Source organism: Gambusia affinis, linkage group LG23 (assembly GCF_019740435.1).
Source record: "Gambusia affinis linkage group LG23, SWU_Gaff_1.0, whole genome shotgun sequence".
Taxonomy (NCBI): domain Eukaryota; kingdom Metazoa; phylum Chordata; class Actinopteri; order Cyprinodontiformes; family Poeciliidae; genus Gambusia; species Gambusia affinis.
In genome coordinates this window covers 10004255-10029016 of record NC_057890.1, presented here as the reverse complement: position 1 = coordinate 10029016, position 24762 = coordinate 10004255, and the positions used below count along the sequence as shown (strand labels likewise).

General features: G+C 37.5%; 2 protein-coding genes across 8 annotated transcripts in view; both read right to left on the bottom strand.

The window, feature by feature from the left end:
* Positions 1-5097: 5097 nt before the first annotated feature.
* On the bottom strand, positions 5098-16898 carry tnnt2e (troponin T2e, cardiac). 2 transcript variants are annotated; one of them, XM_044108077.1, is made up of 17 exons: positions 16690-16892; positions 13223-13328; positions 13103-13110; positions 12235-12258; positions 11736-11759; positions 10305-10319; positions 9805-9825; positions 9158-9178; positions 8687-8708; positions 8543-8603; positions 8223-8339; positions 8040-8117; positions 7373-7483; positions 7161-7273; positions 6962-7052; positions 5836-5873; positions 5098-5238 (listed from the first exon to the last, which is right to left on the bottom strand). In XM_044108077.1, exons 2-17 carry the CDS (start codon positions 13309-13311, stop codon positions 5199-5201), a joined length of 873 nt encoding a protein of 290 aa, XP_043964012.1. In that variant the 5' UTR covers positions 13312-13328; positions 16690-16892; the 3' UTR covers positions 5098-5198. The 2 variants fall into 2 exon arrangements, with proteins under 2 accessions (XP_043964012.1, XP_043964013.1); XM_044108078.1 differs by lacking the exon at positions 10305-10319 and having other exon boundaries at positions 16690-16898.
* A 1676-nt stretch (positions 16899-18574) lies between these two features.
* The window catches only part of cald1a (caldesmon 1a), a 131125-nt gene continuing 124937 nt past the window's right edge, over positions 18575-24762 (bottom strand). For 5 of the 6 annotated variants that reach the window (XM_044108076.1, XM_044108073.1, XM_044108074.1 and 2 more), the window contains 3 exons: positions 24563-24631; positions 23373-23409; positions 18575-20833 (listed from right to left, as the gene is read on the bottom strand). In XM_044108076.1, the coding sequence (XP_043964011.1) occupies positions 20820-20833; positions 23373-23409; positions 24563-24631 (120 nt within the window). In that variant the 3' untranslated portion in view covers positions 18575-20819. Of the gene's footprint in view, positions 20834-23366; positions 23410-24175; positions 24228-24562; positions 24632-24762 lie in introns of those variants that run through there. The other variant, XM_044108072.1, reaches the window with a different exon arrangement.

Sequence of the window (24762 nt, the reverse complement as noted above, 5' to 3'; positions counted from 1 at the left end):
GAAAATCTGCAAAAACTTACATACTATTATACTATGGCTTAAATGTGCAAAAACTACATACTATACTATGGCGTCAATGTAAAAACCACATACTATACTATGGCGCCGAATGTCAAAAACGACATACTATACTATGGCATGAAATGTGCAAAAACTACATACTATACTATGGCGTTAAAATGTGAAAAAAATCCACTATACTATGTATGTCAAATGAAAAAACCACATACTATACTATGGCTAAAATGTGCAAAAACCACATACTATACTATGGCGTCAAATGTGCAAAAACGACATACTATACTATGGCGTCAAAAAACATACATACTATACTATGATTTAAAAAACGACATACTATACTATGGCGTCGAAAATGTGCAAAAACCACATACTATACTATGGCGTCAAAATGTAAAAAACACATACTATACTATGGCTTAAATGTGAAAAAAACTACATACTATACTATGGCGTGAAAATGTGCAAAAAACATACTATACTATGATGTCAAAATGCAAAAAACTACATACTATACTATGGCGTAAAATGTGCAAAAACACATACTATACTATATGTCAAAATGTGCAAAAAACATACTATACTATGGCATGTCAAAATGTGCAAAAACGACATACTATACTATGTATGTCAATAAATGTTAAAAAACCATACATACTATACTATGGCGTTAAAATGTGCAAAAAAATCTACATACTATACTATGGCGTCGAAATAAAAACGACATACTATACTATGGCCGAAATGTGCAAAAACTACATACTATACTATGGCGTCAAAAAAAAACGACATACTATACTATGGGCGAAAAAAATCTACATACTATACTATATGTCAAAATGTGCAAAAAACGACATACTATACTATGGCGTCAAAATGTGCAAAAACATACATACTATACTATGGCTAAATGTGCAAAAACGACATACTATACTATATTTAAAATGAAAAAACCACATACTTTACTATGGCGTTAAAATGTGCAAAAAACGACATACTATACTATGGCGTCGAAAAAACGACATACTATACTATGGCGTCGAAAAAACGACATACTATACTATGGCGAAAAAAAAAAACACATACTATACTATGGCGTAAATGTGCAAAAACTACATACTATACTATGGCGAAAAATGTCAAAAAAACACATACTATACTATGTCAAAATGTGCAAAAACTACATACTATACTATGATGTAAAAATGAAAAAACGACACATACTATACTATGGCGTCAAAATGTGCAAAAATACACATACTATACTATGAAAATGTGCAAAAAACCACATACTATACTATGGTCAAAATGTGAAAAACGACATACTATGGCGTGGAAAAAACGACATACTATACTATGGCGTCGAAAATGTAATAAAAACGACATACTATACTATGGCGTCGGAAATGTGCAAAAAACGACATACTATACTATGGCGTCGAAAATATGGAAAAAGCGACATACTATACTATGACGTCGAAAATATGCAAAAAACGACATACTATACTATGGCGTCGAAAATGTCGAAAAAACGACATACTATACTATGGCGTAGAAAATCTGCAAAAAACGACATAGTATACTATGACTTTGAAAATGTCGAAAAAATTACATACTAAACTATGACAGCAAAAATGTGCAAAAAAACGATATACTATAGTATGGCGTCGAAAATCTGCAAAAAACGACTTACTATACTCTGGTGTCTAAAATTTCAAAAAACGACATACTATACTATGGCGTCGAAAATCTGCAAAAAACGACATACTATACTATGGCGTAGAGAAAACGACAAACTATACTATGGCGTAGAAAAAAACGACATACTATACTATGGCGTCGAAAATGCCGAAAAAACGACATACTATACTATGGCGTCGAAAATGGGCAAAAAACGACATACTATACTATGCGTCTTGGTAAAAAGAGGTAAAAAGACGCATAGTATAGCATGATGTCAAAATTGAGGTAAATTGACATATATTATGTTTTCGAAAACGAGGTTAAGAATAGTATGATCTCGAAAATGAGATTAAATGACACAGTATAATATGATATCAAAAATGAGGTACAAAGACGCAGTATAGAATGTCGAAAATGCAGTTAACTGACATATAGCATGATGTAGTAAATGAGGTAAAATGACACAGTATAGTATGATCTTGAAAATGAGACAAAATGACACACAGTATAGTACGATATCAAAAATGAGGTACAAGGACACATAGTATAGTATGATGTCGAAAATGAAGTAAATTGGCAGTATAGTATGATGTAGTAAATGAGGCAAAATTACATAGTATAGTCTTATGTAGCGCTTTTCTCAACTGCACTGATCTGACTGCAAGGTGTAGTGTTAACCAGTTTGTAGAATCAGAAGTAGGTACGACACAGAGTCATGATTCGGGTAAATAATTAATACAACTGATGCAAAAAGTTTAGATTGTTAATACTGCTATTTATTGCAGTGGCAATAATAATAATAACATACCAAAACAATAAATTTCCCCCCCCCAAAAAAACACAAGGAGAAAAAAACAAACCAACAAAAACAATTATAATAATTATCAATGATACTTCGAAATCCAATAGACTCAACAAAAGGTCCAAGAGCAAAGAGAAAATAATTATTTTCCTTCTCAATACTCCCTTAGAGTTTAGTTCGTTTCCTGTAGGGAAATGTAGTTCTGTTTTCCAACCACCAGATGGTGGGTGTGTAGCGCGCCATCTTCCGTCAAGTGAGTCATTGCAGATACTATACAAGGTCAGGTTAGATGGTATTTAACAACTCACCGCAAATCTTCACGTTTTAGAGATTAAATAATCGACGAGTCGATTTAGAACCCACAGGTTGTTTTATAAACAACCCACGCGACAACCAACAGTGAGCAGCAGCAATGTGGGGAGAAAAGAGGAGAAAAACCCGGAAGCACACCTGACAATCAACTTAAAGGGAAAGCTTAAAGGGAAGGTGATTGGGTCATGGCGGCCACCTGGGTTACACTTACCTTAAAATCGAAGAAAAATACAAAGTATAGTATGATGTCGAAAATTATGTAGAATCACCCATATTATAGTATATCAAAAATGAGGTAAAATGACACATAGTAGTCTTACTTCAAAAATGAGGTAAAATTACACTGTAGTATGATGTCCAAAATGACGTAAAAATATACATACTATACTTACTTCGAAAATAAGTAAAGTAAGTTACTCATTTTCAAGTTACATAATCGAGGTAACTATAGGATGATCTCAAAAAAGAGGTAAGACACATAGTATATAGTCTTACTTCGAAAGTTAGTATAACTCACATAATATATGATGTCAAAAACACAATAAAAAGTATGTTAAAAATGATATCAAATGACAGTATCGTTTTACCTGAAATCATATGCTGATGTCAAAATAGATGCAAAATGACACGTAGTATGATGTCATACATGAGGTAAAATGACATAGTATACTACGATATCAAAAGGAGGTCAAATGACATGTAGTATAGTATGATGTCAAAACTGCATCTGATACTGTCTGACCTGAAAGAAAAAAAGTCTGACCTCAAAACGATGCACAATGACACACTTATTGTATTGCATAGTACAATGTCAAAAACTAGATAAAAAGACACATAATACTTTCCATCAACATCATACTATACTATGTGTCATTCAACCTCGTTTTTGACCCTTGTCCCTAGTGGGGTTGGGAGGTGGGTCTGGTGCCTAACTCCAGCTACGTTCCGGGCGAGAGGCGGGGTTCACTCTGGACAGGTCGGCAGTCGGTTGCAGGGCAACACAGAGACATACAGGAAAAACAACCATGCACGCACACACACACACACACACACACACACACACACACACACCCTAGGGAGAATTTAGACCAATTAACCTGACAGTCATGTTTTTGGACTGTGGGAGGAAGCCGGAGAACCCGGAGAGAACCCACGCATGCACAGGGAGAACATGCAAACTCCATGCAGAAAAACCCCGGGCTAGGAATCGAACCCAGGACCTTCTTGTTGCAAGGCCAACTATGCCACTGTGCAGGCCACATACTATATTCTACCCTCAAAAACGAGGTAAAGTAACACATATGATGCCGAAAACTAGGGAAAAAGACACAGTATAGTCTTACCTCAAAAACGAGGTAAACTGACACATGGCACAGAGTAATGTCAAAAATGAGGTAAAATCATACTATAGACTTACCTCAAATTGATGCAAAATGACATATAGTATGATGCAAAATGACACTATAATCTTATCTCGAGAACGAGGTAAAATGACAGTATAATGTCAAAAACGAGGTAAAATGACAGTGTAGCAGAACGATGAGTAGAACATTGAAAATTCGGTGTCAAAAATGACTTCATTTGACCTGCTGGAATAGCCTCAACAGGTTATACCATTTTTTTTTTTTTGCAAGAGGGGAAATTTGTTTTAGTTTTTCTACTATTTTGTGCAGCTAGTTCTTTTCTAAAGAAAGTTAACTTTTAATCTTTTAACTAAAGAAAACTGCACAAAAATTACTTAGAAATTATTTTGACCAGTATTTGTTTGCATGTTAGTTATTTATCCTGTGTGTCAGCAGTGGCCTGATCAGCCACTATTAAAATGTACCTCATCATGTTCGTTAGGTCAGAATGAGCTCGAGTTCCTTGTATTACCGCCTGAGTTGAAGTGACATAATACATACATGCGTGTGTGTATGTATGCGAAAATAATATAAGCAGCCCAATTTCATTTTAACCCCCCAGCCTCCAAACCGCCCCACAAATGTGTCATCAAGATTTGTTGCGTGAACACAGCTGAAAGTGTTCCCAAGCACATTGTATACTTGCTTTATTTTGAGTGAAAGTTGCTAAAATCTCACCTGTTTCATCAGACCTTTACTAGCATCCTTGGGTAAATGTTGATACAAATCCTGAAATAAATATTTTATTGCAGCAACAATCTCACAATGGGGAAAAAAAACAAACATTTATTTTTGACATATATTCAGTTGGTGAAATTAAACTAGGTTTTTTTGTGTTTTTTCTTTTTCAGGATTTTTAATAAATACAACAAAACACACTATCCTCTAAAACCCAGAAACGGTGCTTTATTTCTGTCAACTTGTTTTTTTTTTGCTGTGACGCAGACTCCTGCTCGGGCGTCTTGTCTGGTCGGGGCCGTCTATCTCACCCTGCCTTTGGCCTTGCCTCTTCCTTTGACGCTGCAAATTAGACAAAAATGTTAGCACATCTACACAAATTAGCGTCACAGTTAGCGTTGACATTCGGGGATCAATTCGTATTACATGAAAGGAAAAACAAAACGTTAGTTGATATATTAAGTTAGTGGATAAAAATGAATAAAGCCAAACCTTGCAGATTCTTACCAATAATCTTATTTACAGACTCTAGGGCCAGGTTAGTTTGGAACAGCTAACCTTAATAAATGACTCAAATTTAGCATTTAAATCTTCATTCATTCCAGCATGAAAAACCCAAACCAGGACAATCTTAAGAGGGCAATATTTCTTCATTATATAATGCGGTCTATTCCATGCAGACTGGCTCTATTTTACTGATGTAAATCTTGCTTTTAGGAGCTCTGTATTACATGAGAATCATGGGAGGGGAGAGCTGGAGCAGGTCAAAAGAAAGGGCAATTGGTAAAGGATGCCACTGGCAGACCATGACTGTTCTAAATAGAGAACCCAAACTTTGTTTTTATTTTTTAAAGCTTTAAATCTATTTAAAAAAATGCTCCCGTAGAATTAGTTTTTTCAAGAGACGAGTGTGTGAGTTTGCAGACGGCTACCACTTACCTCTGGGTGGCCTGAACCCGATTCAGTAGCAAGTTGATCTGTTGTGGAGGACAAAAGGACTAATTAAAGTCACACCAAATGCCAGAGGGAGTCTGGTGGTGCTGAAGAACTGAAACGTTGTTTGTTTCACTGGTGGACGTCTAAATAATTCTTGACTGAGCTCGAGTACCAAGACAAATCAGAGAGGAAAAGGCAACTTGATCTCAGAAATGAAATGCTTATCATCGCTAGCTGTCAAAATGCCGCTACAGCTGAGGAATGAAGCCCCGTCTGACAAAATGATTTCAGCTCAAAGTGAACGAGAGAGACAGCGTCCCTTCAAGATATGAAAAGGTGAATAAAAAATACATTAAAAGCAAGTGACTTGTTAAATGGCAACTATGATATTTGCATAAAGGATATCTTTAAAGATCTATGATATAGTCAGCAATGCTGATATTGTTAGCATATGTATTCGGGGGGAAAAGGAATTTCCATTAAGAGTGATTTAAATACAATGCTTGGCCCAAAAAAAATAAATTATACTCATGTGCTCCTCACCAATGTCAATATTTAGCTAATTATGCTCATGCTAACATTAACCATCATGTGCATATCCACTCCACTTATCTAAATGACAACCTTTTAATGACCGTTTCAAGACCCAATTCCAACACTAAGTAGCTAAATAACAAAAATGATTTAGTTCTTTACTCTGTAACTTAAATATTGCGTTTTAGACCTGTGGTGGATTCTCAGACGTGTTACTTTAAATATAACCAGAACCATTCACACAGGAACCTTGCAGTTCTAGTGAACATATATAAGTAAGTAAGACTTATATGTTGATTTTGTCACAACTGCATTTCCAGATAATGTCAAAACCAAAAGTTGATTATATAAAAATATGAAATATTACCTGTATTTCCATCTGTCGGACAATAAAGGCCCAGCAGATGGAAAATATATTATATTCTTCTGTATGCAATTGATAATTTAGCAAATAATCTTTGCTGTATTAAGCGATAACAACTTGGTTTAATCAACACATCTACTTCTCTGATGCTAGCTAAGTAGGCACTGATTATTTACACTTAAACTTAAACATAATGTGTTATTTACTTTAGGTTGTCGGGTCAATACTCACGTCATATTTCTGTCTCTTGAGCTTCTCGGTGTAGTCGAATTTCTCCGCTTCCAGCATCATCAGCCACTGCCAGAGCTCACCGGCCTTCTCCCTTTTAAAAGTAAGGCAGAAAAATCAGCGGCTGAAAACCAAAACCTGCTACAAACCCACACGACAGATGGCTTTTGATTAATGAACCGATGTCCTGCCTCAGACTCACTTCAGCTTGTCCTCGTTCAGATGGTCAATGTTGAGCGGTTTCCTCCGCTCTGCCAGGATCTTTCTCTTCTTTTCCCTCTCCGTTTGCTTCTTTGCTCCCTTCCTTCCATCTTGCTGCAAAATCAAAAAAGGCGCAGGACGTTGTTTTTGATTGGGTTTCTTAAAATTATTAGATTTAAAAAAAAATAATAATAATCCTGAACGGTGACCGACCCTTTGCTGGCCACCATATTGTTGAGTCATGTTAGTCAGGGCCTTTTTCTTCTTGGCGTCCTCATCTTGCTTCTTACGAGCCTCCTCTTGTTCCTTTCTCTCTTTTTCTTCCTGTGAACCAAACAGTGCAAAAATCCGCCAATCTTAAAGAGACAGTAGCCAAAAATTGAGGATTTCACACATAAAATACCAACAGGCAGAAGCATTGTTCAAACTGAATAAACATGAAGGGATTTAAATTAAAAGCGTGTCAACGAGCACGACGCATTGAAATACCATGCTAATACTTTTCCTAGCAAACATGCTCATGCCTTTTGAGCTTGAACTTTGCCACCCTTTTTATGTTGGAACCACAAACTTCAACGTATTTCATTGACAATTTATGATACAGACCAAAGCAAGGAAAAATACATAGCTTTTATATTATGTATTTATTTATTTTATAGTACAAGTGAAAGGGGAATTTTGTTTTACCAGTCTAAAAGCCACCTGGTTATTCAGACTCGTCTCTAACAACAGTCGATTTCCTCCTGCAGATTAAAGGTGGTGTAAAACGCTACTTTTTTCTTTGGTTCCATCCAGAACGTTCTATGAGTAACTTTGGACCAATTTGAGATTCCTCTCCTGTTTACAAAAATCACTAACCGCAGCTTCAAAAGGTACTCACAGCCAAACGATTCTGCCTCTCTTTCTCCTGCTCGGTGCGGATCCTCTGCTGTTCAGCCCTCTCAGCACGACGCTTCTCCTAATCATCCGCGCCCACACACACACACACGTACAAACAAAACGTAATTGTTTGCTGGGTGGTACATCACTTTGGCAGTGGTGTGTGCTTTCATGGAAGACTTACAATCCTGTTAACAAGAGCGATGAGCTCCTCCTCGTCCTTCTTTCTCTGGATAAAGTGGGCCTCGATCAGAGACTGCAGCTCAGACAGATCCTTCTCCTGACGCTTCCTGTGGATGTCCTACAAGGAGGTCACACACACACACACACACCCACACACACACACACACACACACACACACACACACACACTCAAATGGGCCTCCACTCAAAACGTCCACGCCTGATACAACTTCATTGACACTTTGGTAGCTTGCGTCCCAAAACATCAGTAGCATTCACCAGATGCTTATATTTTTTCCAACCTTGGGCAGTTTGACTCACATCGAAGTCGACTTTTTCCCCCTCTGGTATCTTAGGAACGGCGATCGTCGGAGCAAACGCCCTGCAAAGGAACACATCTGTTAGAATAATAATAATAATAATAATTTTGCACTGATTAGATTTAGGAAGGTGGTAAAAACTTACTTTGGTTTGGGCCTTGATTCGTCTGTTAAAACAGAAACAGAAAAAAGTATCTGTTTGGTTAATTTTTTTTAAACAGATTTACTGTGAATTAAATGCTGTTTATCCATTAGCATAACATGCTAATACATTATTTTTGATAGTACTCATTATTTAGAGTCAATAATAAAATAAATTGGTTTATAAATAATATGAATGGGTAAAAATTGTTAATTTATGTAGTTCTAACGCATCGTTTTTCCTTTTCTTTCTAATCTCTTGCTTCATACACTCGCATGTAAAAACGCTGCTCAGCGATCATGACTGAGTTTTGCTACCAAAACTCAATCCAGCCCTTAACGTATGACGTTCAATTCATTTAATAAAGCGCAACAGTGTAATCCAGCACTGCTGATCTTTTGAATTAATTTGTGCTTTTTTAACAGTGTGAATTTGCAGTTATGTATTGGGGAATTCGTTGGTCATATTTCGCACCTTCGTCTGCAGCTGGATGCTCTGAAGGAAAGAACAGAGGAAAAGGAAGTGTGTCAAAAAGCAAAACACAAAGGGACTTTTGGTGTCTGCATTCATCAATGACTAGAAATATTTCTGACGTTTTCTTCAAAGTCTCGGCATGATTTAAAAAATAAAATAAAATTACAGTTCTAATTATAATGAAAGGCCATCATGGACCCCAATCATGACACTACCGCCACTATGCAAACAAGTAGGTAGCAGGTTTTTAATACTCCAATGTGGGAAAGTAAAATTATTTTTGCAAAGTTAACCAATATGAACCAAAGGTTCTGCTTAATTTGATATAATTATGTAAGTATAAACAGAACTGGTCTCTCACTCTTTACTGGAAAATAGGAGTTTAAATTTAAAGCCAGATTTTTGTTTTTGTTTTGGTAAAATCACTTATACACTTGGAAAAAAAATAAAAAATTATGCGACATTATTATAAGTTCTTATTACTCTACTCAATTGTAAAATCTCATACATAAAACACTATCAGTGATCCTTAATAGCAAATATATTTTCCACCCATAAAGTAAAACAGGAAGTCCCAGAACATCCACCATTAAGAGTAGATTCATTTGACAGCGTGTTTTTGAGAGTTTATAATATTGTAAACATACCTTCATCCACAGCTGGAGCCTCTAACAAGAAAGGACAGAGGGAAATGTTATGGCATCGACAGGCAGAATATAAATGGATTTCACTTTATTACTTCCAAACCCTGCATTACCGAGGTCTGATATTTACTTTATATATTCTGATGTGAAAACCTTTCTTGCATGTCAGAGGGTGAAATAGAAAGCCTGAACTCATTCTGTATGCCATGTCACGCCAAGGTTTCAAGGCACAAAAATCGTTTATTTTATTTTATTTTTTTTCAGATAAAGGTAGGCAGCTCTTCTATTAAAGTGTGTTATCAGAATAAATTTGAAGCCAAGAGTGGAAAATAACAAGCTATTTGCATTACGAGTAAATCCTTCCACAGCACAACGTACAGAAGATTGGAAAATTAGTATTTGAGATATCAACAAACAGCTCAGCTCTTGATGTATTGAAACTGCACAACAGAAAAAACATAAAATAAAACATTGTAAGTCTGCACAACACAATTTAGAAGTACCTTCTTCTGCAGGCTCTTTGCAACGCAATCGGAGGAGACAGCATGAAATGGAAAACACATCATCAATAAAAGTGGCCCAGCTCAAGTCAGGTAGCTTAGAAAATGATTTCTACTACATTGGGATTCAAGAAATCAAGGGTCAAGGGCGTTAATATAACAAGATATTAAACTCAAGTTTCACATAAAGATAAAGGAAGCTACATGCAGTAAAACAGTCCCAGATCATGACACTGCCACCCCTTTGTAAGGGGTTTTGTCCTCTCAGATGTTTAAAAGTTGCCTTGTTTATCTTCCTGACCTTTACCAGCATTGATGAATTGTTCCCCATCCGCTCAGTCCAGATGGTGCTGCTGATTAAAGACTGTAGCCTCGACCGGCGCGGAATAAATAAACACAAAAGTTAATAAATAAATGTTTTTCTCACTTTAAAGGTTTCACTTCCTTTTCCATGGCTTTGATTGTTTAGTTATATTGGGGTAAACATCACAATATTGAGTCGGTGTAATAAGAATAATTTTGGAATTATGGAAGCAGAGTGGATTTTTTTCCTTTAAAGATTAAAAACGGAATGGGACAGTTTTCTTGAGAAATGGTTTTAATAACAGAGAAATGTGTCTTTGCTTTTGCAGGAGCACGCAAATATACTGCAGTAATAAATGTTATTAGTTGGGGGGGGAAAAAAACTGTCATAATCTTCACAGATTCTCTAAAGCTTCTTACAAACGCACAAAAATGAAGGTGAAAGGCAGAAAACAAATCTCCATTCAGGTCTTTGATTTTTACGTCAAGGGAGCTCAGACTAAAATACCTACAGAACATCCAAATAAAAATGTTTATGTAGTGCCTATGCAGACCTCTGATCACTCTCAGCACATTAATTTTATTATACATTTCAGGACATGTTGGTTGAAACTTTTTAACAATATTTGAGGTTTCTAGACTGATTGAGCTCCCAGTATCCCGGCAAGAAAACCTTTAATCTGCCGTCAGGGCCGGCCAAAGGTTTTATGGGGCCCAGAGGATATTTCAGTTTTGGGGGGCCCATTTACAGTTAATCTCATTTTGCTTTACCATCCACAAACTGTGGATGTAAATGCATGGAAGGGTTTATCTAGGTTTATCTAGATATAAGCCTGTTGTTTTTAAGAACAAGAAGATTAAAACACATCCATCAGATCTGATACATGATTTTTTTTTTATTTGTATTCCAGAAAATCTCAAAGCGATTTTAGAAATCAGCTTATTCTTCTTATAATAGATTACAGATCAAAAGGTTTGAGATTATTTGTGTTGAAATTCAAGTGCTCTTGGGGGCCCCCTGTGGTGTGGAGGTCTTCAGGTAACTGCTTATAGTTTTGGCTGGCTCTGTGTGCAGTTCATGGTAAAAAAATAAATAAAAAAACAGTAAATAGAGGATTTTTTTTGTTTTACCTTCAGTAGTGGAGATAGGGGGCTCTGAGGAAAAAAAAAAGAAAGACGTAATACAAACATTAGATGCAAAAAGTTGACATTTTATACAATAACTACTCTGATTCCAATCAGAGTAAAGGATGTGAAAAGTGGAAATAAATGAACCTGGTCTTAAAGTTATTCCTGCACATAGACAGCAAATGTCTCTTAAGTGGATTCAGCACTGGCTGAGCAGCCAAACAAAGCAGTGATTACTGATGACTGGACTCAAAACGGCTAATGGGACTAAAACAAATGAGCAGCTATGAAAAGACAACAACGTTTACAGTAATCTGCAGGTGGAGGCTGCTCCTCACAGAGTTCATTCAGTCAGCTCTGCATGTGTTATTTGCAAACAGCAGAAGTAATGCCATACATTAGGCCATTATAATATCAAATTAAGCGGCCGCCGTCGTAAATGTTATTGCAGTTTGTAGAAACGAGAGACGAAACCATAAAGTATTTAAAAGATGAGAATTACCTTCTACTCCAGGTGGAGCTTCTTCTAAAAACAGAAAGAAAAACAAAACAGTCAAGCTCTGTCATTGCAGACATGACAAAAGACTTGCAGCAACACACACACACAAACACACTTTGCTAAGATTATACGACCCAGAGGGGGTTCGTACAGAGCAGAATTAAAAGGCTGTGTTCACAGACAGAAAAAAAAGAAGCCTATTTTTTCTCTTTTCTTTGAGCCTTTATGACTGAATGAACCAAATATGGATTAGTGGATCAATGGGACTCGGCAAACAGCTCCCAGCAGGAACCTGGTCACTCTACACACTGTCATATCACCGTCTCTTGGGATGCATAAAAAAACAGTGCTGGACATTTATCGTGAGCAAAGGTACAAACACTGAGGGATGAGCTTAGATCACCGACTGAGCCGTCTGTAATGCGCCCCAATAGATACTTGTAGCCTCAGACGGTAAAGCAGCTCTGTGCTGTCGTGTAGCGGCAGGACAGAGCTCGGAAAAAGCACACGCACATTTGTTTGGAAAGATGTGCAAAAAAACAAACACCCCCCCCGCCTAAAATAAATTAGTTGTTAATTTTCCACACTTTAAAAGCATGCACCCATCACTGCGCTTGACAGGCGAGGTGTTAGCATTCCGAATCCTGCTGTCTGTGCTTTTCCTCGCTGACAGCAGGCGTGTAACTCCAACAAAGAGGCTGCACACGTGAAGCCTTCGCCTTCCCGTTGCTTCGTCTTCCGCCTGAGCTGACATAATCAGGTCAGCCGCGTCTAAGAACGGAGGCTAGAAGTGACGAGTTTCTTTTCTTTTTTCTTTTTTTTTTTTTTAACAAAAAAGAAGCATCAAACCACTTCAGAAGTCGTCACTTACCTTCCTCCCTGAAAAGAAATTAGGTAAAGATTTGAAATGATCAGAAAGTATCTGATTGTTGTTGTTTTTTTTTTTTTATTATTATTGTGATAAAAAGCTTTAGAAGTGGATTTTACTTACCCCATCTCCTCCACTAGAACTTCTTCAATTACTTCTTCCTCCACAACTTCTTCTTCTTCGACGACGTCCTCCACTGCTTCCTCAGACATTTTAGCTTATAGTTTCTCTAATCAAACAGAAGGAAAACAAGCAATTATAATACAGGGTTTCTTCAGATTTTCACTAACTCAGATTTAAAACTTTTTTTAAAGACACCAAAAACGTACCAAAGAATTTGGATATTTCATATAGTAGTAGAGGCAAGATTTTATTGCGCAGATTAAACGCAGCATCACACGGGTTAGCAAGAGAGGTGAGCCAGTGGGAAAGACGAAAGTCCGTCCAGCAAACCGATGATAAATTTATATTTACCCATGATAAAAACGCAAAAAGATATGTAGCTAGCTAGCTAGCAAGGGTATGTTATTAGCTAGTCAGCGGTAGCGTCGGCCACATCGAGTCACAGATGATGTCTAAGTATGACTCAAATGTTTGCCTGACAGAAAATAAAAAAGTACATAGAATATACAAGATGAAATAGTCCAACAAAATTTAATCAGTGATTAATTCAGGCCAATTTACATGTTTTGGAATGAATTTAAGACATTTCAAGGCCATCATTTTAGACATTCAAGACTTTTTAAGGACGTGAGAACGCCCAGTGTTCATAGAAACTGCTCACATATTTTTTTTTTAATTTTATTTTTAGACGGATTAAGTTTTCCACGAATCTGATTAGTCACAATAAACTCATTTCTCAGATGTTTCCCTGCTGTGATTATTTACCTGGTTCCCTGTTTTTAATCACTCTAGTGTTACAACAAGCCCTCGACAGATGGCTCCTTTCTTCCCCAGCGTTCGGAGCCTTTTATCATTTGTGTAAACAACAACAAAAAAAAAAAAAAAAAAAAAAAGAGAGAGAAAAAATATCTTGGCGGTAGCGCTGTGAAGTTGGAACAGTAGTAGAGGAAGAAATGATTCTGCAGGCTGAGGCCCAGGGTGTTAAACAGCTCCAGACCTAATCCGCAGTCATTTGGCGCTGATCAAGGCTGCAGGCAGCCGACGGAGGCCTGAGTTGCGCTCAAACTGCAGGGAACCCATGAATTTTTTAATGACCCATTGACGCATCTGAAGACGAGATGCGTTTATTTATTTATTTTTTTAAGTCCTCACACTGCTTGATCAGGTAGCAGAGACTGCTTTGAAGCAGTTTGTTGCAAGGGATGCACCCAGTTTTCAGATTTCCCGTCATCGAATCGAACAGGAAGTGCACACTCACTATTAGACTTGGGGTTTAAATCACGATTTAAGGAATGCATAAAAAGTAGAGGTAAAATTTTTTTTCTCTTCTTCACAAAATAACTCAAGAACAATAAAAGTCGACAATAGTAATTTTAATCTGTTGCCTTCATATTCTGTAGGTGAACCTCAACCCGGCTTAATGTTTTTTTTTTTGCAGCACCTTACAGGATTGTCTTGTATTTACCTCCTTCCATCAACTTCAACCAGCTTGGAATGCTAGATTTGTATGTAGGTGACGATGTTTCAACTTAGAAATTTACTAATGAGGTCATTAGGTCATTTTTTAAAAACTGAATTGGTCATGCTGGTTTTTCATTTGGATGCATCACAGTAAAGTGGACTATGTGCTAAATGAAACTGATTTCCACCACTCCAATGAAAAACACAGTTTGTATCATAGTTATGAGAAAGCCTTAATAATAATGTGATATATATATATATATAGATAGATAGATACATGTTTTTTGGGGGTTTTCCCCAACGGAGTGGGCTTCCGTAAATTTGGAAAACATGGATGAATCCCTTTTTTCCCCCCTCATTCACAATTTAACAAAACAATGAAGTTTGAGGCTTTAAAAGTGACACAATGAGTAAAGATTCACTCTATATAATATTGATTACAGAGGAAAAGATTAACAGTTCCCTGCTATTGAATAAACTATTTTTTCACAAAACATTTTTTGCTTTTTTTTTTTTTTGCCTAGCATGTATAATACTGTACACTTTTCCCCCCTCATTCTTCTCTTTATATCATAACTAAAATAAGCTAACATTAGCTGGTTAAATAGTCGGGCTATTTGCTGCTCCTCGATGGTTACGGTAAAGTGACTGACTTGACTGTATAAACAAATCAAGCCAGTCATAATTTGTGTCCAACGGTGAATATGAACTAAGATTTAACAATGACCAGAGGTCACCAAGTCCTGAAAGGTAAAAGAAAATGAACTTTATAAATCAATGTGCTTTTCACGACTTCCACTTTGTCCTACCTCTCACCGCTCTGTTTTATATACAGCCTCTATGTTCCTTTTTAGCAGAGGTGCTTCAAACATTGATCCAAGCATAGCAGTGACCTCTGACTGCTGGAGATCAAGGTGAACGGGAGCAGACTGCATCAGAGTGCCGTGTCATTGGATTAGATGTCAAGATTTGATTGCACACAACACTTCCTTCAGAGTTTTTTATTTTTTTTCCTATTTCTTTTTCCACAGGCTAATAAATCACACAATCATAAAATCCAATGTCAGAATGGCTGAAGAGCGAAGGGGAGAGCGAGGGTCTATTTTTAAGAATAATAGGACGAGCTCTTGAACAGGTGCGGAGCAGCACCTCCAGACAATGGCTCTGGCTCACCTCTTCTGTACTCCAGTAAATCAGTGGGCCTTGTCCAAACATTCAGCGGGCTATTTATGTTGCTGCAGGTTTGACAGCCAGCTGCCAGTAATGGGGAGAGAGGACATTTTTACAACAATAGAGCTGAGGAGAAGCTGATCTCGACTTTGAAACGAGCCAGATTTCCTCTAATACTGTGAACGTTTGAACGTTGAAGGTCTAAACGCACATTTGAATCTAACGGGGTATTTCCTCTTGAGACTTGGTGTTTCTCACCATTTAGTTTCTCAAAGTCAAACACTGTGGTATTTGATAGGAGCCGGTAGAGATTAGACTGGGGGAAGTCAAAGGTCGAGGAAGTGGGGAAAAAGCAGTGGGATACGGAAAAAGAGAAGATGCTTTAAATACATCAGAGATATGCGCGTTTGGTTTAATGAACGCGGTCAGTTGGAGTTTGGCTGAATCTCTGGAACAGCACACAGACTGACGGTGGCAGGAATGTTGCTGGTGCTGCTTTCAGCGTTAAGGAGCATTAAGTCAAAGCCTGCAAAGCATGTCACCAACACAGCGGTCTCAGGGGCGAGCTTAGCACCTTCTTCATCCGCATATGCAGCACTCCGAACAAAAAGCAGGAAGAAAGTCCCCTCTAAAGCCAGCTTAGGCCACGTCGGATCTAGTTATATCTCCATTTCTGGCTTTTTAATACTGCGTGTAAAATCACTTGGTACATCATGCCAACATCAGATATTACACTAATGTCTTTCATGTCTAAAAGCACGCCGAAAAGCTGTCTTTTAAGTTCTCTTTTACGGTCATGTTCATTTAGTTTTCCCTGAGATCAAGGCCACTCTTACCTCTTACGCTATGCGTCCCCTGAAGAAGCGACGGGATTTAGGGCAACTGTTGTTCTTCCTCTTCTACATCCAACCAAATACAAACTCAGTCATCCTCTCTTCCAGCCAGACGGCACAACTTAATACAGCCCTAGGGGTCTCGTGACCGCATGTCTTTGCTATGACTGGTTGGGACGGTCCCTTCTATTGTTGGAGACACAAAGTCGGATGAGACGTACCTGGACCTAAATACAGCCTTCACATGCTGGTCATGAATTGCACCAGAGGGCAAAATGAGGAGGAAGGGAGGGTGGAGAGTTGTAGCAAAATAAGATAGAAGAGATGATATATATCATTTAGATAGATTGGACAGAGGATCTTTGGAATCTGACTTGTCTTAACTGAGATCTTGTGATTGTGAATATGTGCTATACAAATATAGAATTTAATATAAATATTTAAAATGTAAAAAAAAAAATATTTTTTAAACAATAGATGACAAATATTCTGAAACCATGTGAAAACACGAAAAATCTAGGCTAGCTAGCAAAGGACTTTAGTTTTCAACACCACCAAGCTAGCAGAATATGACAATTAAAAATTCCTCTTACATTAATCTTGTTTTAATAGTGTAAATTGAATTTCATGTTGCAATGAGTGAATAAATAAAATTATGAATTTACCTTTAACTATGATGAGTAAGCTAGCTAGCTAGTGAGTAAGCCAGCTAACTAGCTAGCTAACTATAAAGATAGCTAAGTAGCTACAACTAGAATCCCATTTTGGTAAATAAAATGATTCCGTAACGCACATCAAACATTTCCAAATTTGTTTAAATTGTATAGTTCAAAATTACTTACCAAATTATAAGCGTTGTTATATTTAGAACTTGGCTATCATTTTAAATACCTTATTTTATCATGGATATTGATTATTTACGTGATAACGCCTATATATTGACCACTGTTCTGTAGTAATTTTGGGATGACTGTGAAAATTATAAAATGGTGCCTTAAAATTTGCTTAAAGGAAGATATCCCTCCATGACAGAAACAGACTTCCAGAAGAAACACAAGACGTTTTCCTGTTAAGAAAAATGTTTGAGAAAAAGCATCCAAACAGATATTAGATCTTTTTTAACACTTACTTTTTAAACATGGAAATGGAGGCAGAAAGGTAGGAAGCAAACATGGAAAGAAGGGAGGTTAGACATAAATAAAGGAAACAATGTAGAGCGTATGGAGCACAAAGAAGAAAAGGAAACACAAAGAAGAAAGGATGGAAGGAATTAGGAAAGGTTTTACATGAGTGGCTGGATGGGAAAAAGGAAGTAGGTCACAACGGAAGAACGAAGGCACAATCAAAAAACAAACGACAGAAGATGGGACCAAAGAAAGGAAGGTAGGAAATAAAGGAAAGAAAACTCCAGGAAGAGAAAGAAACAGAGGAAGAAAGAAACTGAACATGAAAATTTGAAAAATGTCAGGAAGGACAAGAAAAGATACAACAAAAACAAACTAGGTATGGATAAATGGAATAAATGGCAAAAGAAGGGCACAAGAAAAAAAGAGAGGGAGAACATTTAAGAAATAGAAGAATGGTAGAACAAAAAACCTTGATGAACCATTTCAGATTCATCAAGTCCTCAAATGGAAAATGTTGCATCCTATTTGTCCATACCTGGTTAAAACTAAGAAAATCCCAGACTTTTCCCGACAGTGAAGGAATCCTGGCTTCACAATCCATTTCATCCACAGAATATTTCAAAGTCTTGCTAAACGCACAGTACAAACAGCTTACCAGTAAATCAGAGGGGAAAAAACTGCTACTATGAACAAAAGCAAAGCTTGAATACTTAATGTGGAAGAGGCATGGGAGAATGTGAGGCATGAAAAGAGACTTCAACTGGAATACCTCAATGTCTTTATTGTTGCAGTTGAGTCAGTCCATGGTACAACATTACAAACATCCATCCACGTTCATGACACCGAGATACAGAATAAGATACAAGTACAGATGTGTGTGTGTGTTGCATAGGCTTGGCGCTACACAAACAAGTGCCTGGTTAAAAATTGAAAAAGAAAAGCATAAAAACATCAAAAAAGGACAAGATTGTAAAAAAAAAATAATAATACAGCACAATAAAACCACTGTATTAAAAAAAAATAAATGTCACATTAATTCACTCTTTATAAAATATTTTGGTCAAGCTCCCTGCTTGTTTGAGGAGCCAAAGGAATGTGATTGTCAGACTGTTGAGCAGTGACATTAATCAATTTAATGCCCTGACAAACCGTTCATGTACGAATCAAAGCTTGTGCCACGCTGACGATATGAGCTACATAACAGCATGTCAGAGAGAAAAATAAAAATACAAAATAATCACAGAATCTTTGTTGCGATTCTTTCATCTTCTGTTGCGCCGGAAACGTTCCCGTTGCAATCGTAAGGCGAGAGGTTCTACATAGTGGTAAATATCCTTAAACTGCTAACTCGTTACATTGCTGGAGCAGAAGAGGCGTGGAAGAGATTACTGTAAAAGACAGGATACAAAGCTTGGTCTTCTTTGCACATTTTCCGTACATAGCACAGCTTCAAAGCAGCGAAGGCACCACGAGCATTTCAAACAGGAATGTAGGAAGATTTTCTTTTTTATTATTCTTTTTTTTTTCTTTCCCACAGCACTGAGGTAACGGATTTTCCCCCTTAGAGACTGACTCCATTTTTTTTTACTCTCTTTGTCGCGCTTAATTGTTTTAATATCAACGATAACCTGAGTACATTTTAAGAAAATAAGAGTTTTCAAAAGACGATTTCATTTGTTAAAGGGGAAAAAGCTTTCCACACCAACCAGCAAGCAGACACCCTGTAGTTACTGGTAATGAGTATTCAAACACGACTGGTCCTGAATTTCTTTTCATCAGTTTTTTTTTTTACTTTATTTTGACATCTTTAAGCCTACTTCATGTTGTCAAACAGGTTCTTTTTAGGCGATTTCCTTATTCTAGACTTCATCATTTACAGTGATGAATCAAAAAAAGTGATTCATCACTGTAAATTAAGGAAATAAAAATGGGAAAATTAAATTTTTGCATAGCGACAGTTGCATCCCTATAATAAGGTTATTTACCCCAAATTAAAAAAGAAAAATACACAAAAATAAAATTGCTGTTTGGAAAATTCCTTTTCTACTTTTATTTAGGTTATCTTTGTCTGATATTAAATTTGTGTTTAATTTAAGTGGGACGGCAATAATAATAAAAACAGGAGAAATCAATAAGGAGGCAAACACTTTTCCCAGTGCTGATAAAAAAAAACTAAAAAAAAAATAAAACAAAAAAAAAACAACAGCCAGATACGATAAACCACATTAAAACTTAAATTAAAATGACATAAAGGATAATAATAAGTCATAATGGCCATCTAAATTTTCAGCACTCCTTTCACCTTCACAATTAACCGTCTGTTGGTGAAGAGTTTTCCATCGTAAATAAAAAAAAGAAGCAAAAAATACCTTTTATGAGCATAGAGATGTTATACGTGATACAATGATACTCAAAACATCACATGTGCTAACTTATATTACTCAGACCTTTCCTCTGCTACTGTTAAGACATAATTAATACAAGTGAAATCTGCTAACATCTAGAAGTGCTTACATTTCTATCCTGAACAGGTGGCTGCTGAGTATAAAATAGCGATGTGTGAAGCCGTCTCTTTAAATATAAATTAAAAAAGAAAATAAAAAAAATGAAGGAGAGATGGAAAGTAATCTGTAAGAGGGAGAGAGAGATCTGGTTTCACTCGTCTATTTGGAACGGGGGAACTTAAAAAGTGGAGGAATCTAAAAATCTAAAATGCTGATTGGGAACTCGTCCGGGTCTAAAAATGTCCAAATTTCACAGCGTTTTTTTTTTTTTGTTGTCGTTTTTTTTTTTTTTCTCCTCCTCTGTTATTTTCAGAACCTAACCCATTGTGCAAAAAGTACTACACTTGGCAAAAATGCAGGAGGCGTTTCAGTACAGTGTGGTGTCATTCCTCGTAGGGATCTGGTCGTTATTTGGTTCTTAGGAAAAAAAAAAAAAAAAAATGTTCAAAAGGTAGAATCTTGGATTGTCGTGGTCCCCAGCTTTAGTGGCTCCTTTAACACATTAGTGTCCCATACCTGGTGAAAGACACGATACAAGTCCATCAGTGTGGGTGATCGTCAGACACGCGGGGTCAAACTAAAGAGCACAGGAGTCATATAGTTACATGCAGTCAGACAGCATTACGCAAGCAGCGGCTTGAAAAAAGGAGTCATTTGGTCAAACTTCAGTGTATTTTGTTGCGATTTTAGGTGACAGACAGTTTAATATTTATTTTTAACATTTTTTTTTTGGCAAGTAAAATCTGGAAAATGTGGCGTGGATTTATATCCACAGCAAGCATTCCTCTTTTTAATGTGCTTTGATTTTTATTTTGATATATTTGGAACAGATGCACACAATTTTGAGAATATATATTTGGTCATGTTGTCACAATCATTGCATGAGAAAAATGATGCAAAAACTGCACATCAACCTGAACACAATGCACGGGGATGGTGATGGCAGCATCATGCTTTCCTTTACACAAGTTAGATCACAATTGTTTTTTTCCCCCCTAAAATCTGAAAACAGAAGTAAAATGTAGTCTAATTGCACTAGCTTTCAAAATCAAAAACATCTAATTTCATATAGATTTACAGAATCTATCTTTTTACACAAATGTTTCTCATAGTTAGCGAGGGTAACTATGAGACTTTGAATTGAAAAGGTTGGTATAGATCAATGCATTTTCACTTGTTAGAGTGGCCCAGTCAAAGTCTGGACCTAAACTCCAATGAGAATATATTCCAAGTGTTTAAAAATGATCCTTTCCATTGACGATGTCTACTCTTTAGTTATTTTTGAATAGTATCTAGATATACTAACATGGCAGAGACACAATAGAAATAGTTTTGCAAAGTACGGTCTTGAGTGAGGGTGAATACAAACACACTTTTGTTTTTTTCCAAAATATGCGCTACGTTGTTTTAATCGCGCACATGAAGGCTCTATAAAATACACAGACGTTTGTGGATGTAGCATGATGAAATGTGAAAATGTTAAAAGGTTGTCATTAGATACTATTAGATGAGCAATGCCAACCGTGACGAGCTAGCAATATTTTCAAAATGAAACCATTTCAAGTAAAGCTTATTTTTCCACATGTGCTGCCAACGTGTGCGTGTTTTGCAGCGTCAAACGTCCACCAAGGTCCTGCAGCCAGCTCTGGGTGAGAAATCCGAAATCTGCACAAATCCTCTGTCATCCTCTATGTCGGCCTGAAATGGTGCACTAATCTGCAACATACCAGCCATTAATGTGACAAAACCGGCCTGGCAGGAGCTCCGCTTCTAACACTCATCAGGTCTAGAGCAGGAAAAAGTGGAGCCGTGCGCGAGTGAAAAAGCTGAAAGGTTTGAGTGGCGTCACAATGGCTGCTGAGTGTGTTTATAGAAGCAGGAGGAAGGAGGGGAGCATGCATGTGTGTCGTCCCCCCGTGCAACGAACAAGCGGCGCATTACATCGACATGTACAGAATCCATCAAGGCCAAAGTTCTCGCCTGACTGACTGCCGGAGGGGAGCGGAGGTGGAGTGAAGGAGAGGAGAGTGAGGGGGCAAGAGGGGCTGCGATCCGATTTTAAAATAGCAAGCAATGTTTAGGTGGCATCCTAAAAGGCTGTGGAGTCTAACAAATGGCACCCTGGAAAAAGACAGCAGGGAGGGCAGTGGTGTGGCCAGTTTTCGGTTTAAGGACACAGTGCTGTGTAAATCAGAGCTCTGTCGACAATTTAACACGTCGGAAAAAGGTCACATTTCTAATCTTCACATGAACACTCGAGGGTAAAAAAAACTGGGAAAAGGTGGTACTTTTAAAAAACGTCAATGCACTTTGCAACCCTCTTTAGTTGGAGAGGGTAAAGTGACAACATGGAGAAAGAATGGGCCCACTCTGCAAATGCTCTTCACAAATCTGGTGCTTTCTGGCCAGATTTGTCAGGTCTAAGGACTAAAATGTATTAGTCATTTGTGAGGCATGAAACTTTAGGTAATAGAGATAAAACTGCTCCAAATTTAACTATTAATGTTAAGGTTACATGTGGATAAAGTTCTTTTATTTTGGGTGTTAACTTCCAGAAAATCTCATTCAGACCATCCCATAAATACTTTTTTGCTAAATGGTTGATATATCAATATGACTACATATTTTCACTTATAAGCTACTTTTTTAAACTTTCTGTAACAGCAGATTTTTCTTTCCTCCTGTAGAAAGATGCCAACAACGTTTTGCTAGCATCTCATTTTATCAACAAATAAGACTTTACACTTATTTTTTAAATCTTATTTAGATGCTTATATTGCTTATATGTCAACAAAAACATGCATATTTCATTTCAAACTCACATTAATCTGCACTACAAATGTATTTAGATGGCCATGCTGTAATGCTAATGATAGCTACTTTAACAAGATAACTGGACGTCAATTTACAAAACAGCCATAAAAGTGATAAAATTCTTGCTAAAAGCTCTTACAAAGAATAAAAATCTTTTAAAGAAACTACTAATTGTTTTGCTCAAGAACGCTTTAGGCTTGAAATAACAATCCGACATTTATATCGCCGACCTAAGACTCACCGTTAGCGACTGATTTGGTCTCTCCTCTGCCTGCCATCTGGAAAAATCACAACAAAATGAAGGTTATAAAGCAGCAAAGACATGGAAATTTAATAAAACATACCTGAACTACTTACTACAAAAATACATCCAGCTCTCCTGTCGAATCACTTTTCCTTACATCACATTGTAAGCTGACGATGAGCTCGCTAACCACTACCCTGCTTCCCCACAACCCTGCCCACAGCGTAGGACCACCAGACCACAGAACTCATTACAGCAGATGGGTCTGCTGTTGCCCAAGTATGAAAAACTGACTGAGACACTGCAGCATATCCTTGAGACACACACTTTTCTTTTTGCAGTAAAAAAAAAAAAGGAAAAGTGACAGTCTGACAGATTTTTTTTTTCACTCAAATGTTTCTGTAAGGGTGCAAAAGAAAGTGTGTGACGTGACAAAGCCAGCCATGAAAAGAGGAAACATCCTGCGTTTGGACACCAGTCACGGTGGCGATCTGGACCCGCATAAATCTGCTTCGTTACGGGTGTCAAGATGACCAAACTTGGGCTTGATTTCTACGTTTGTCTTTTCCAATGAGCCCGACTCTTGTTTATTGCTCTAAATTCCAATTACGCCCGCAATACATATCTGAAACTCATGGGCTCCTTATTGTTACTACAAGTATAATAAGCAGTAGTGTCCAAACAAAGCAGAACAGAATGCAGCTGTGTCCGTGACAAGAGAGCAAAACAGCGTGACAGCAGAGCGTGGGGTCATTGTAGGACAGGCGTGTTGAGGAAACGCAGATTAATTACTCCTTTACCTCTCCAGGCTTATTCCAGATTGAATGCCGAGGTCAACTAGCTGTGAGAGTTCTTTAAAACAAAAACAAACACAAGTGATTGTTACTTCCATTCCCGCTACGGCGGGGTCACAATAACGCGAGATTCCGGCTCCTTCCCCCTCCGCCTCCGCTTTAGCGAAACATTCTCTTGAGTAGCAACAACTGGACACAGAGGACAAGCCTGGAAAGCTTTCCAAGACCACAAACCACTTCATGGCATAGTTAAGACTTCTTCTGGATGTTGTAATGCTCAGCCAGCCTTATTTTTCTTCCGCCCACCCTCCCCTCCCCTTTTCCGATCTGGTCCTCTAATCACCCAGCTCTTGTTAGAAAAAGACAGAGTGAGCGGAGATCAATAGGAGCTACCTTTGTCGGAGTGGCGCCTTTGTTTTCCCATAGACTCCTCTTGTTGGTGACATCAACAGGTTTCAGGTCCTGTCGGAGTGAATCGGAGAACAAAAGGCAGAGCAATTTATCTGTGGCGCTCGGCAACTGTAGATCTGTTTGATTTAGACTGAAGCAAGAGGGCACAGATAGCTGGGAGAGTGAGGAGGAAGGGGAAGCTG